This window comes from Marmota monax, unplaced genomic scaffold (assembly GCF_021218885.2).
Source record: "Marmota monax isolate L192 unplaced genomic scaffold, Marmota_monax_Labrador192_F-V1.1 WCK01_AAM20220418_F8-fsc00110, whole genome shotgun sequence".
NCBI classification, from domain to species: Eukaryota; Metazoa; Chordata; class Mammalia; order Rodentia; family Sciuridae; genus Marmota; species Marmota monax.
In genome coordinates, this window is record NW_026694633.1 from 1,029,468 (window position 1) to 1,043,020 (window position 13,553).

Below are 13,553 nucleotides of genomic sequence, written 5' to 3' on the forward strand. Positions count from 1 at the left end.
AAGAAATTATTTTCACAACTAATGAAATAATCAAGGATATATAAGAAAACTATCATCACAAATGTATGTTTGTCCTATTTTCTTGGTAAAATAAAGTATTTGTGAATATGAGTTGGTTATATTCAGGGAGCAGTTCAAGATCAAGAGGTATAATACTTATTCAGGTGTGTGGAAACAATGTAACACTCTCTTTTGTTTCCCACTTTAGGATCAGCTGTGGAGCTGAGCATATTCACCTTTATTTTTCCAGCACTGTGGCAAGTGAAAATAGTGATCAAATATACAGGAAAATGAATAACTAATCAGCTAATAAGTTAAATGGTTGATATTTGAATCCTTGCAAATCAATTCATTGACCACCCCCCTCAGCCCTCTATAATAAATCTATAAAACTCCTTTTATATTTTGTGTTGACATTCATGGTACTTTTTATCATGATAGTCAGCTAGTATTGTTGGGAATTTTAGGAATCCAATAGCTAATATCAATGTTTTTTTGATGAATGATACCTAATGAATGAGGATTAATATAACCTCTAGGCCATGAACGTTCTTAATAACTAATTTGTCAATTTTTAAACAATACATATTCACCTCACATTTTTATAATGTTTGAACATTAACATATATCAAATATCAACTTCAGAATGCCTAGGTATTTTATTTAAATAGTTAATATCTGAAAGCCTTCATATTTCCTAAAATATACCATTTACGTCAAAAGAACTCTTCCTTAGTAAACTAAAGCTAAGCTCAATTTTTCAAAAATTGTACTCCAAAAAGATAATCGAAAAACATTCTGCATTTTGCAGTTCTCTATTTAGCAGTGTGTGTGTGTGTGTGTGTGTGTGTGCAATGAAACTGATGTATTTGGGTGCAACATTTGGTGGTGTTAGAAGGATAGCAGAATGGCAGATGTTGCACAAATTGTCTTCTTTGTCTATATCATTATGCACCCCCGACCAATTCTAATAAAAAAACACTCATTAAAGCGTTGGGGTACTTTTTCATATTTTCACCCCAATGTAGTTTATATACACCACACATAATAATGCATCATTATCAGACATTCTCAGGCAATAAAATATGAGCTGTTCAAGTTGGTCTCTCTGGCAATAAAAGCAACAAGGTAGAGAGGCTCCGTGCATACAAATATGCATTCTAGACTATTTATGAGGCCCTCATAGTTATCATGATTTATTTTACATACCAATTAAATTGAGCCGAGAGTGGTAATCAAAAGCATGAACGCCCTGGGCAATGTCGAAGGATGTAATTTTAAGATGCTTTTTTGATTTCTCTCTCCAAGCCAGCACCACAGTATTTGTATTGCTGGTTGTACTGGAAATGATAGCATCCAAAGATGCATTATAAGTCACTGAAAAAAAAAATTAAAAAGAGGAAAGCAATCTTTAACTGATTTTTTAGAAGATATTAGGAAAATAGAACAGTTTAGGTTAAAAATTAAACTCATACTATAATGATGCAGCGCCACACTTAGAAAACATCTCTTTAACCTTTTCCCTACCTCCCGTCAAAGAATTCACAGTGAAAAGTTGCAGCAAATTCTGCATTCAGAATTTCTTCCCTCTCTAGGGACAACTTAAAATATTTTATGGAACACATGGAAGGAAACAATATTAATCACAGTAATCATATGGGATGCTGGAGCTGTAAATGAGTATTGACCAAATTCCCGTGTTCTTCCTTCTGGGCCTGGAACAGGCAAACAAGAGATTACCAACCATCTGCTGCTCCCCAAAGGTCCAGCTCATGCTCAAACAATGGTTTATTTAAATTTTACTGGTCTAGCATATCTGAGTGTCAATGGCCAGGACTCAACTCCCTGTCCAGATTCACAAACACAACAAGAGGCTCAGGACAAAACGGCTGTCCCTATGTTCACAATGAATCCGCGCCAGGTGTTACAAAGCAGTCTTACCCTCCAAACAATGATAATGGCCCTGATAACTGTTGCCACCAGGACCTTTCCATTCCTGTCAGACACACAGGCTCCAGGAAGCAAATAGTCACACAGCTGCTCAAACAACTATGCCCTTCCCAGTTAGGTGGAAGTTCTGTTTCCTTTTTCTTTCTTTCTTTTCTTTTTTTATTTTGTTCAATGATTGTGCCTAATGTTGAAAATTTTCTGATTTGACCTTAGGATCAAATTCCTGCCTCACATAGAGAAAGATTTTGTCACTTTGTGACACTTAAGGAAAGCCACTTTAATAGAATGATTCGGAAATTATTTCTAATCTACTTATTATTTAGAATCATGCATGAGTGTTGTGGAAGATAACTGTCCATGATGGCTTACATTTCAATTCTTCTTATGAAACTAAGCACTCACTGCCCTTTATTTTAGATAATGTTTTCAAGGATGTTTGTATTGCAAACAGTCTTGGAATGTAGAGATAGTTGTGTCCCTTTGGAGCAAATGGCAGGCATACTTATTACCCAACATTATAAAGACAGTGTCTCTCTCTGGAGTAGGAGGAAGCACATATCCCATGAACTGTAAAAAATTCAGATTCCCTAAATTTGGGGGTTCTTCTCCTGTAATGCATGTGTTGCCTGTGCAGACCCTCATCTGAGCCCCTCTTAATTTCCATTATGGATATGTGGCTAGAAGAACTGAACCAGGATGCTAATGCTTATGCTGCTTGCTCTCCTGAGAATAAAAAAGAACTTTTTCACAGACATAGGAGTCTCATGTCCATTGTCACTGTAAGATCTTTTTTCTTTTTAATTATTCACTCAAAGTGAGAACTTTATTTGTAGCTGACTCTACTGGAAATGGCAAGCTGAACTGCAAACAGCTAGCTTGAACACAGCATAAAAACTTAGACCCTTCACAGTTCTTAGCCGGCAGTTCTATGATCCAATGTTTGTTTCTCCCAATTTTCTAGGTAGAAATCTTGATCTTCAGGGTGATGGAATTAGGAGGTGAGGCCTTTATGAGATGATGAGGTCATGAGGGCAGAGCCTCGTGAATGGAGAAGTGCCTGGTAAAAGAGGTCTGAGGGAGCTTTTTTGCTCCTTCCTGCTCATGAGGCAATGGCTGAAAGGCACCATGTATGAATCAGGAAGTAGCCCTCACCAGACACCAAATATGCTACTGCCTTAACCTTGGACTTTCCAGCCTCCAAGACTGTGAAAATAGATTTCTGTTGTTTATCAGCCACCTAGTTTGAAGTATTTTATTAGAGCAGCTGAACAGACTGAAACAGAAATTTTTGTATAAAAAAATATGTGCAACTTTATATCAGGAATAGCATCCCTCATTAAAGAGTTAAAGAGAGCATCAAGTTTTACTATTTTGGTGAAAGAATTTAATTTGTTTTATATGAGTGGTGCATGTATATATTTATACATATGTACATGTGCTTATATGCACATATATCAATATTGTATATATGAGTTTCCAAATAATTACCAAAGGCAAGGAAATTCTGAAATGCATAAGGTAGCTCAATACATTCATTTTCCTTTGACCTATTCAACTGGATTAATTGCTTCTAAAAGCAACTAGAATTTATTCATTCTGGAGCTGTTATTGATATGTGAATAGCTTAAGTTAACATATTTCATACCTATCTCCCCAGGAAATAAATGGCTTAACATGAACAATTTGTAACTAAGTTAATGAGATTGATCCTATTCAGTGTGTCTTCTGTAGATAACCTTTCTCAAAACATGGCATCCAATCTTCAATGATTTATTGGGCATCTACTATATACTTTGTGTGATGACAAGGATAATAAGAGAAGAAATAGATAAAGCCTGAACCTTTATCATATGTCTCCAAGCTTGGAAATAAAGATATGTATATCAAACAGTTAGAATTATAGCCCATAGTAAAGTGATAAATTGAATAGTCCAAAACTATAAGAGGAGCTGAATAAAGAAATAAAACAGTGTGGGTTTCTGGGTTTGGGGAACATTTAATAAACCTTGACAAAAAGATAGCATATCAGTAGATGAAAGGTCATGGCAAAAACATCTGTGTGGGAAACAAATGGTAAACTCCAGAATTCAGAGCATAAAGAAAACCTTTTTTATGTTACAGATGAAGAAACTGACTTGCCCACATAAGTTTAGTGATCTGGCCAAAGTCATTATTGTCTGATTATTGTCTAACTCAGGCCTGCAGTCCAGAGATAAATTCTAAAGGTTTTGCAGTTGAATGTTACATACATGCAAGGTTATATATCCAAGCTCGGTACATTAGAATTTGACAGAACCAGAGTACAAATTCAGAAGATAGAGCCTGATCCCTTGATAGCTGCAGTAGGACTTTTCTCAAATTTTAACATGTACATGAATCACCTGAAAATCACTGTTCAAAGCCAGCTTCTCTTTCAGTAAACCTGAGATTGTGCATTTCTCACACACTCCAGGAATTGCTGCTGATACTCCCTGAGGACTATGCTTAAAGTAACAAGGCTCTCAAGTATGCTCTTGAAAGTGCTGACATCATTTTATACTCTAGAGAAGCAATCCATACTTCTGAAAATTTGTGAGGCCAAACACTACTTTGGCAATCTAATGAAAGTCATAGACCCTCTCCACCAGAAAGATGTGCACACACACACAAAAAAAAGTTTGTGTAAAATATCAGGAATTTAAGAATCTTCCCATCGATGTTCATAAATCCCAACAGTGACCCATCTGAGGAATGTAGGGCATGAGCATCTGGTTGCAAGGCAATTTTGGATGAGTAATTCTCCACCTGCTTCTCAGGTAATTCTTAAAATTTGTTACTAATAATATATGCCATCTGTGTTTGGGCACATCCACTTTAGTTTTCTATGTTTAGCTTCTACTTCTTTAATGTATATGGGTTTAAATGACTTTTGATGGTGGGGTTCTCTTAATGTCAGAACACAATTTCAGAAGGAAGAAGAGAGACTAGAAAGTAAAGGGGACCAGAGCAGAGCTACCTCACAGAGCACAGAATCATTCACTGTGAAGTGTGTCATGAAACAGAAGGGCTGCCGGGGTGGCGGTGGGGGGGTAAGATGGTCTATTTCTCCAATCTGCCTAGAATTCACATGGATGGTGTGTTTCTTGCTCATCCCCCCCTTATGTAATTTCTCTTTGACCGATGGGTTACTTTTTATAATTATGATAATTTATTGAATCCCTCACATGTACCAGGCAGCATGTCTGGTGCTCTCACCCTGTTAAAATCTTCAGTGGGTAAATTATCCCAAGTTTACTAATGAGGGGATGGAAATTATGAAAGTAAGTTTGCCCATGGGCATGACACTAATTACAGGTGGAGATGAGATTGAACCCATCTATCTGGCTGTGAACTTTTCTTTTCTGTACTATTGCAGCCTCCTTTTTCTAGTAAACCACACTGCCATGTGCATGCCAGGACCAGATCTGGAATTCTTTCTTTCCTTCCTACCCTCCTTCCTTCCTTTCTTCCTTTTTCTTTGTTCCTTCCTTCCCTCTCCACCCGCCCCTTTCTCTTTCCTTCCATACATGGTACTTGGGATTGAACCAGGGCTTTGCTAAACAGCTTAGGCTAGCTTCCAATTTGAAATCATTCTTGCCTCTGTCTCCAAGATAGCTGGGATTTCAGGAGTAATGTCTTTCAAGGAAGGAAAGAAGGGAGGGAGGGAGGGAGGGATGAAGGATAGGTAGGAAGGGAGGAAAGAAGGAGAAAGGAACTCTATGAATTAATAACATGTTTCTTATAAAGAGGGGTGTCTTCAGCTTCATTAAGGAGCAATTAATTCCAGAGGCATAAGGACCCCTGATTGCTTGCTTCATTACTAAGTATTTATTGGAGGGACCAACAGTGTAAAACCTGATGTATTGGTATATATTATCATTTAGGAAGCAGCCTCACTGACAATATCCCTTTTGTTTACTGAAAATGTTAAGGATTATTATAACTTGACACTCAGTAAATCAATATTATAAGATCTAAAGTACACAATATTACACTAATTTTACCTTCTAATCCATGGAAATTCCACAATATAATTATAGTACATCAAAATAAAATATTTCAGCTGGGTGCCGTGGCGCACGCCTGTAATCCCAGTGGCTCAGGAGGCTGAGGCAGGAGGATCGCAAATTCGAAGTCAGCCTCAGCAAAAGAGAGGCATTAAGCAACTTAGTGAGATCCTGTCTCTAAATAAAAATACAAAATAGGGCTGGGGATGTGACTCAGTGGTCAAGTGTCCCTGAGTTCAATCCCTGGTACCAAAAAATAAAATAAAATATTTCTATCCAGAAGATTACTTTTGTCATATGTTCCCACATTATATCCAAGAATCATCCTAGTTTTGAAGCCATTAAGAAAGATATAAAGAAGTGCATTCTGTTCTGGTGTTCACAGTACTGCTTTAAGATTTGAATCTGTGAGTTGCCATGTGACATTTATGGGACTGTACTGTTACATACTGGAAGCTCAACAATTCACACTTCACTTCTAAAGCAAGATACAACTTGTTTCTGATTAAATTGTAGAACTGAAGAACTCCTGAGAATGCTTGAGTAAAAGGTGAGAAAAAAGCCATTTCCTTAAAATCAAATTATCTGATAAATAAAAATGTTTTCCTCACTTCTTTAGTTGAGGTAAGAAAATGATAGGTCATGATAGAAACGTTTTTAAAATATCAAGCTAAGCAATGGGATGAGCTGGTAAAATAAATTATTTGTTTTTAAAATTCTCAGCAAGTTTAGGGATTAAAAGAGAAAAATACTTTAAAATTACTTTTATATATCACTTTGAGAGGGAAAAAAAACAATAGCTTGAATATGTTTGTCCATTAAGATGCTAACTTTTGGGGCTGGGGTTGTGGCTCAGTGGTAGAGTGCTTCACCTAGCACGTGCAAGAGGCTGGGTTCAATCCTCAGCACCGCATAAAAATAAATAAATAAATAAATATTGTGTCCAACTACAACTAAAAAAAAAATTTAAAAAGACTTTTTTTAAAAAGATGCTAACTTTCAACTCTTCTGCTCTCTCTCCACATAGTCACAATAAAAAAGGCATTAAGGGAACCTACTATTGATCCTTATCCCCATATGTGCTGTCAAAATGACCCTGAGTAATAGCAATTAGTTAATGTGGGAAAATGATTTGAAAATGAAAAGTGATACCTAAAGTCTAAGTAAGTAATGCTATTAAGTGCACTTAGAATAAGATAGCATAAGTCCCTCTAAAGCATTTGCCAACAGATAGAGGCTGTATCAGGGTAGAAAACTGGGCCATTTATAACAAGGAATTCTTATTATCAATGTTCAGGCTTTTATAAGTCATGTGAGTTAGGATGACAGCTTATTTTGAACATTCTTTGATAATGTTTTGTTTGAAGAAAGGTTATTTTCAGTTTTATTTCTTATCTTACTTTGAAATTAGAGTCCCATTCCCTGAGAACACCATGGATCTCTGTAAATACTAAGAATCCGCCATTTGTTTCAAAGAGGAAAGACAAGAAAGAATAACTGTATCTGTATTCTCTTTAAAAATCCAATGCACTTTTAAAAAACCCAAATGAAGCACTGCTAAGAATATTTATAAACAGTAATACAATTAATTTCATGACTTTTCAAAACAGAAAGTTGATACCCATTTGGGATACAAACAGATCTTCCATTTCCACCATGCCCTTGAACAAGCTGCAGGAAGGCAGCCTTTTCTCCAAGCTCAGGCCACCAACTTGCAGCTGATTTTAACTACATTAAACACACTGAGGGAACTGGGAGGATGGACAAGGTGCTTTCGCCACTGAGTGGTTCAGGCCTGTTGACAGCCATTCATGGACTACAGAGGCACCACAGCCTAGTGAATAGGAGAATCTGGTGTCAGGGAAATTCCAGTGGAAATTTCCTCTGGCTAAGACTGCCCAGACATATTGTGAGCCCTTTGCAAGCTATGACCCAGGTCCACACAGCTTCGGAGATGGGGAGACCTACTGAAGCCACATAGCCTCTCAGAGATGGGTATGACCTGCCAAGATGCCAATCAACCTGCTGACTGCAAGACATCAGGAAGCAAGACTCCATCCCTGAAACCTTATCCCTGCCTTTGATGTACCCCCTTAAATAAACCACGAAAGCCATTTTCTAGTTATTCGGCTCCAGTTCCTGTGAAGGTTGAACCTATCAGCTGCTCCATCCTTTGAAACTAATTCTGACCCTGTGTCTTTGTTCTTCACTAATTATTCCACACTTTAATTTCTTAGGTGGCTTACATCCCCCTAAGCAGGAAGAAGAATCCCCTTACGAGGTGCTGGATGCCCCCCCATACAGAACCATTTTGTATGAAGACTGATTCAGATTCAGGGAATTAGAGCAACATCCAAGCAAGACACTAAATCTGGCTTCTCTTCCAAACTTATGTCTACTCTCTGAGTAGACACTGGTGTCTATATTTTAAATCCTTTGACACTTGCTCCATTAAATAGTACAGCAATTAATGATTTTGTTATTAATTTCAAGTGTTTTGTATCTCCTTCTAGACCTGATGGGAAAACACCTATCAACATGATTAAAAAAAAAAAAAAATCAATGGCTTTTCTTTGGGCAATGATCATTCTTTCAGTAGCTATACTCCCAATCTATAGTGTCTGAGATTCCCAATGGTACTGCCTATATGAGAAGACAATCACTAAAAAGGAAAACTTTCTGAATTTGAAGATATTTATGTCTCACTGTGTTGCCCTCCAAATCTCTACATTTACTTTACAAGCATTTCAGAATGCAATTACTATTTCTATTAAAATATGGCACAGAACCATTCAATACAATGAAAACATTTTCTCCCTCAAAGTTTTAAGTAAGAAGTCTGAACGTTCTCTTAAAGCAGTGTGCTAATAATACTCTTGTGTCTGAAACGGAGCTTTTCCTTTCACATTTCAGCCATGCAGACATTTTATCCTTAGCTCTGGTAAAAGCTTACTCCTGTACTTGCTCAAGTATTTCTTTCTATCCTCAATTGTATATTCCCTCCTCACACTGAGAAGAAAATCACCAAAAATATTTCTTTGGAGTTCTAAGAATATCAATTTATGTTGCTGGAGTAAAAAAGCATATCAAATTAGAGCAGCCCTGGGTTGCTTGTTGCTGACAGAATAGGTCTTGCAGGCCAAAGGAGCATAATCCATGATCACTATGAATCCCACTGTGCTATATTTGACTCTAACCTCTCTTCTCTTTCTATCTCCTTCTTCATTCTGGTATTCCTCCTTCTCTTCATTTTGAAATAACCCAGCTTTAAATAACAACAAACAGGCATATTTAAACTTCTTATCTTTATTGCTATATCTAAGAATAGTTCCGCATTTGCTGGTCAAGACTGAAGTAGGTTCCCCTTTCAGAAGCATTTGAGCTTCAAAAGTAAAACTTGATTGATTATTTATTTATCGGTACTGGGGATTGAACTCAGGGGTGCTTAAGCACTGCACCACATCCCCAGGCTTTATATTAACTTACAGACAGGGTCTCGCTGAGTTGCTTAGGGCCTTGTGCTAAGTTGCTGAAGCTGACTTTGAACTCACGATCCTCCTGCCTCAGCCTCCCAAGCCACTGGATTACAGGTGACCATCATGGAGCCTGATCCACAACTTGAAAGAAGATAAAAATAAATCTTACATAGATAACTCACTTCCTTTACTCGTTTACTTTCTTCTTTTTGAATAATCTTCTCTTCTGCCTTTTTCTCAACATACATTCATATAGTATGTAACTAAAGATAATTTTTAATTGTTTTTCTTATATCAATCACTTTCTTTTACTATAAATAAGTCCTTGTTTTATAATAAAAAGAATTCTACAAATATCAAGCATAATTTCTTTTGATATCTCTCTCTACTTGTTATAATATTTTTCAATAATATTCATTCAATAATTTATCCAAGACCTTTGACAACCAAATTGCAAAATGACTTTTTTTACATAATCAAATAAGCTTTCACAAAGTAAATTAATATGGTCATGAATTAGACACATAAATAAAATATTTTAAAAAGAGAAAGAAAGAAAAAGAAACATTAATGAAATTCTTTCTTATGAGTTCAGGTAGTTTGGCATTTCCCTATGTCAAAACACAGTCTAGTTTCTCCGCATGAAATTGATAAACTGCCAATTGTTTTCTACCCTGAACCAAGCTCACAGGGACATTCATTCACCTAGCACCCTTTGGCAAGTAAGTTGCCCATTGTTCTCTACCACAATTATCACAGAGAACTTGGTATACAATGCTCTGTGCATATGGACACTCTGTAGGTGTTACTGAGAGGCTGCTGGGTTTTGAACACTTCCAAATGATCATGATAATAAATAAATCTTGAAATAATTATCTTAAAATTCTCCTTAGTGAGCATATTGGAAGGTCAGTTACTTAGGACTGAGCCATACATCACAGTCCATTGAATTTATCAGTGTTTAGCACTGTGCCTGTTACACAGTAGCTACTTAACAAGTGTTGTCGGGCAAAGTGCACTTAAAGGCTCCCATATGCAGGGTAGGTAAAGGGCTGTTAAAGGGACTGAAAGATTTCAGGGAAGAAACTAAATTATCGACAAATATTTGTTGCATACTCAGTATTTTAAAAACATCCTGTTTAATTTTCTCTTCTAGCCGTGATGGAGTAATAAGAACTAAATTTAATTCCCCCTATAAACAACTAGAAAACTGCACAAACAGTGTTTTTCCAGGCATTTGACAACAGGTAACAAAGAATTAGAAAGCTTAAGAGAAGGGAAACAAATGAGGTGAGCCCTGCAATCACCCTCAGCTACCTTAAAGAAGTTTCAAACATGGGTACACAAAGAGGGAAACCGTACAGAGTTCAGAAACTTCCTGAGATGAAGAGCTGAAGATTGGAGTTTGAAGAGGGTGAAGCAGCCAGAAGTTGGGAAATTTAAGGAAAGGTAGATAACTAGGAGCCTTGGAAAAAATGGGTCGGAGAGAGAAAACTTTGAAAACAATAACAGAAAAAATTTCAAGTTAAACTAGACATAGATTCATATATCCAAGAGTCTCAATGAATTCTAAGCAACACACACATACACCAAGAAAAACAAAGGCATATGATAATTAAATTAAAAATAAATATTATAAAATATTTCATTATCAATATTTCTTTTATTCTCCATAGACACTAAAGAGAATAAAAGAAATACTGCCTTCATAGTTAAGGGTATTTTTTATTTTCTATTTTTATATAAGTGTAACTGGCATGTGAGGCATTGGATTTGTTTTCCTGGAGTAGAGAGGGTAATGAATGTAAGGACTCAAATTCTACCATGGGTACCAAAGTCCATATGATTGGTTCACAGTTTGAACAGCATCAAAGAGAATTGTTTTAAAGAAGAGTCCAGGAGCAAAGCGGAAATTGATGTTCTTGCATATCACTCAGTGAAAAGTCTGTTTCCATAGATGGATCATGAACAAAAGTAGCAAAAGGTAAAGAAAGTGTCAAGAATCATTCTGGTAAAAATTTAAAAAAGACTTTTCTTTGACAACAGGATCTGGACTATCTCAGAGTGAAGAAATCTGCAGAAGTCATCAAAGTTGAGAAGATAATCTGGGAAAAGTCTGAGTATTTGGCTCAGGTGAGGATCTATGACCTGCAAATAGAGAACTCTCCACCAGGTGAAATTTCTTAACAGTCTAAAATGGCTCATCATTCTGCAGTTTCAGACTTGAAATCCAGAAGATTCTTGGTTCAGAAGATAGCTTGCTTCTGTCTTTGCTCTACAATTTCCATTTTCTCAGGATCAAAAACCTTCTAATGAGCCAGTCTGACTGTGGTTTTTGTTTTTTGTGAGTTCTTTTTTCCTCCAACCTGTGCTGTATAGAACTACAAAAGACACCTTCCCTAAATGCCTTCTGCATCAGATCCTCAAAAACCTTCAATGCCTTGCTATTTCATTCTGTACCAAATAGGAACTCGGCCTGATTGCTAAGATCTTACCACATATGTCCCCGTTTGATCTATCTATTCACTTTTATTTCCTCAGTACTCAGTCTGTTCTATTCATGTCCAATCCTCCCTCTGCCAAGTATGTCTCTTGTCTTCCTTTACTCAAGTTCATCATGTTCTCTATTTTTTCCACCATCTCCCCATCCTTTAAGTTCTTCTTTAAGTTGTATCTCTGAAGCTTTTCCTCATAGCTGTTCCTTCTTTTTTAATTTTTATTTTTGTTGTTGTTGTGTTTTGTTTTCTTTATAAATCTCTGCTCATGTTGGTGCTCTGGAAGGCTTTTCTTTCTTAAGAACTACAGCAAATCAAAATTTTGTTTAAATTTTTAGTAAATATTCATTACCATATACAATGACTTAATGAAATATTTTATATTAGTGTTAATTTTATGTCAGATATTAATCTTATTGAGAGTTAAGCCCATAATTAGTCTTTCTTCTACATTCTCAAATGCCTAAGATAGTTTTTTAAGAGCACATAGAATATCAATAAATAATTTCTGATTGATTGGTATTTCAATTCCATAATTCAAATAAACTGGCTAAAATAAGTATGCACACATATTTATTCTTACAAATATATATTGTTACATAAATGTATTTCAGCTACTTTCCCAGAAGATTATTTACTTGATTAAAATGCAATTTGATTCAAAGAGCTAGTAAATATGCAATCCAGGTAAGACAGCAAAGATTTTAATAATGTATATTTAATTGCACATGTATGTATATTAGACATCTGTAGCTATTTCCTAATATGCAATGATTTAGGGACCAGACTCACATTGGATTCCTTAGATTATAAATATAATCTCTGCTTCAACTAAGCTATATTCCTACATTCTTTATCAACAGATAAAGAAACCAAAGATCAGAACAAGATGATGGAAACCTAGTAAGTAGCAAATTCACATTGACCTAGAGAACAATTCTTGTTCTGCATCTTAAAAGACAAATGTTCACTGACAGATTTCAAAGCTTAATCCTCAACCTTCTCAAAAGCATCAAATGAGCTACTTCTCTTTATTTATCCACATTAATTTAAGATCATGGAACTCAAATAATACACTCAACTTCAGAGAATCCACTATAAGAACCCCTGCTTTACTATTATAGTCTCGTTTGGGGTTTATGTGTCAAATGTAACATTTTTTGGAAGCAGCTGCAATAGCTCTATTTAGTTATTTCTAGTACTAATTCTTATTTCAGAAGATTCAACATATCATTTGTGCCTGTCACACTTAGCAAGTGACCAAAACACATCATCTTTTGTATTTCCCCCAAGTACTATCATGTCAAAGTTAAAGGATAGATGGATGGAAGTTATAAAAAAACGTGATGTAAGTTTTGTGGAAGAAAAATGCAAAAAGTCGAATTCCTCACGTAGGATAAGATCTTTGTGGGCATACATTAGAGAATTAGTTCCAAGTTCCTAAAACCCAAAGAAGGTTAAACTAACAAAAACCAACAGCCGGGTTCACTTGAACTGCCTCTTCTTCAAACTACGTCAGGAACAGACCAATAACATTAATCTCATTAAAGTTCTTTTTAGTGAGTATTTCTTAATGTAGCAAATTAGAAGTGAAAAAGTTAACATAA

At 36.0% G+C, this 13,553-nt stretch overlaps 1 protein-coding gene across 5 annotated transcripts in view; it reads right to left on the reverse strand.

Moving 5' to 3' along the window:
* Wdr49 (WD repeat domain 49) overlaps positions 1-13,553 on the reverse strand; it is a 142,164-nt gene that overhangs the window by 93,946 nt on the left and 34,665 nt on the right. For all 5 annotated transcript variants that reach the window (XM_046422887.2, XM_046422886.2, XM_058572248.1 and 2 more), the window contains exon 6: positions 1,210-1,377. In XM_046422887.2, coding sequence (XP_046278843.1) covers positions 1,210-1,377 — 168 coding nt within the window. The remainder of the gene's footprint in view (positions 1-1,209; positions 1,378-13,553) is intronic.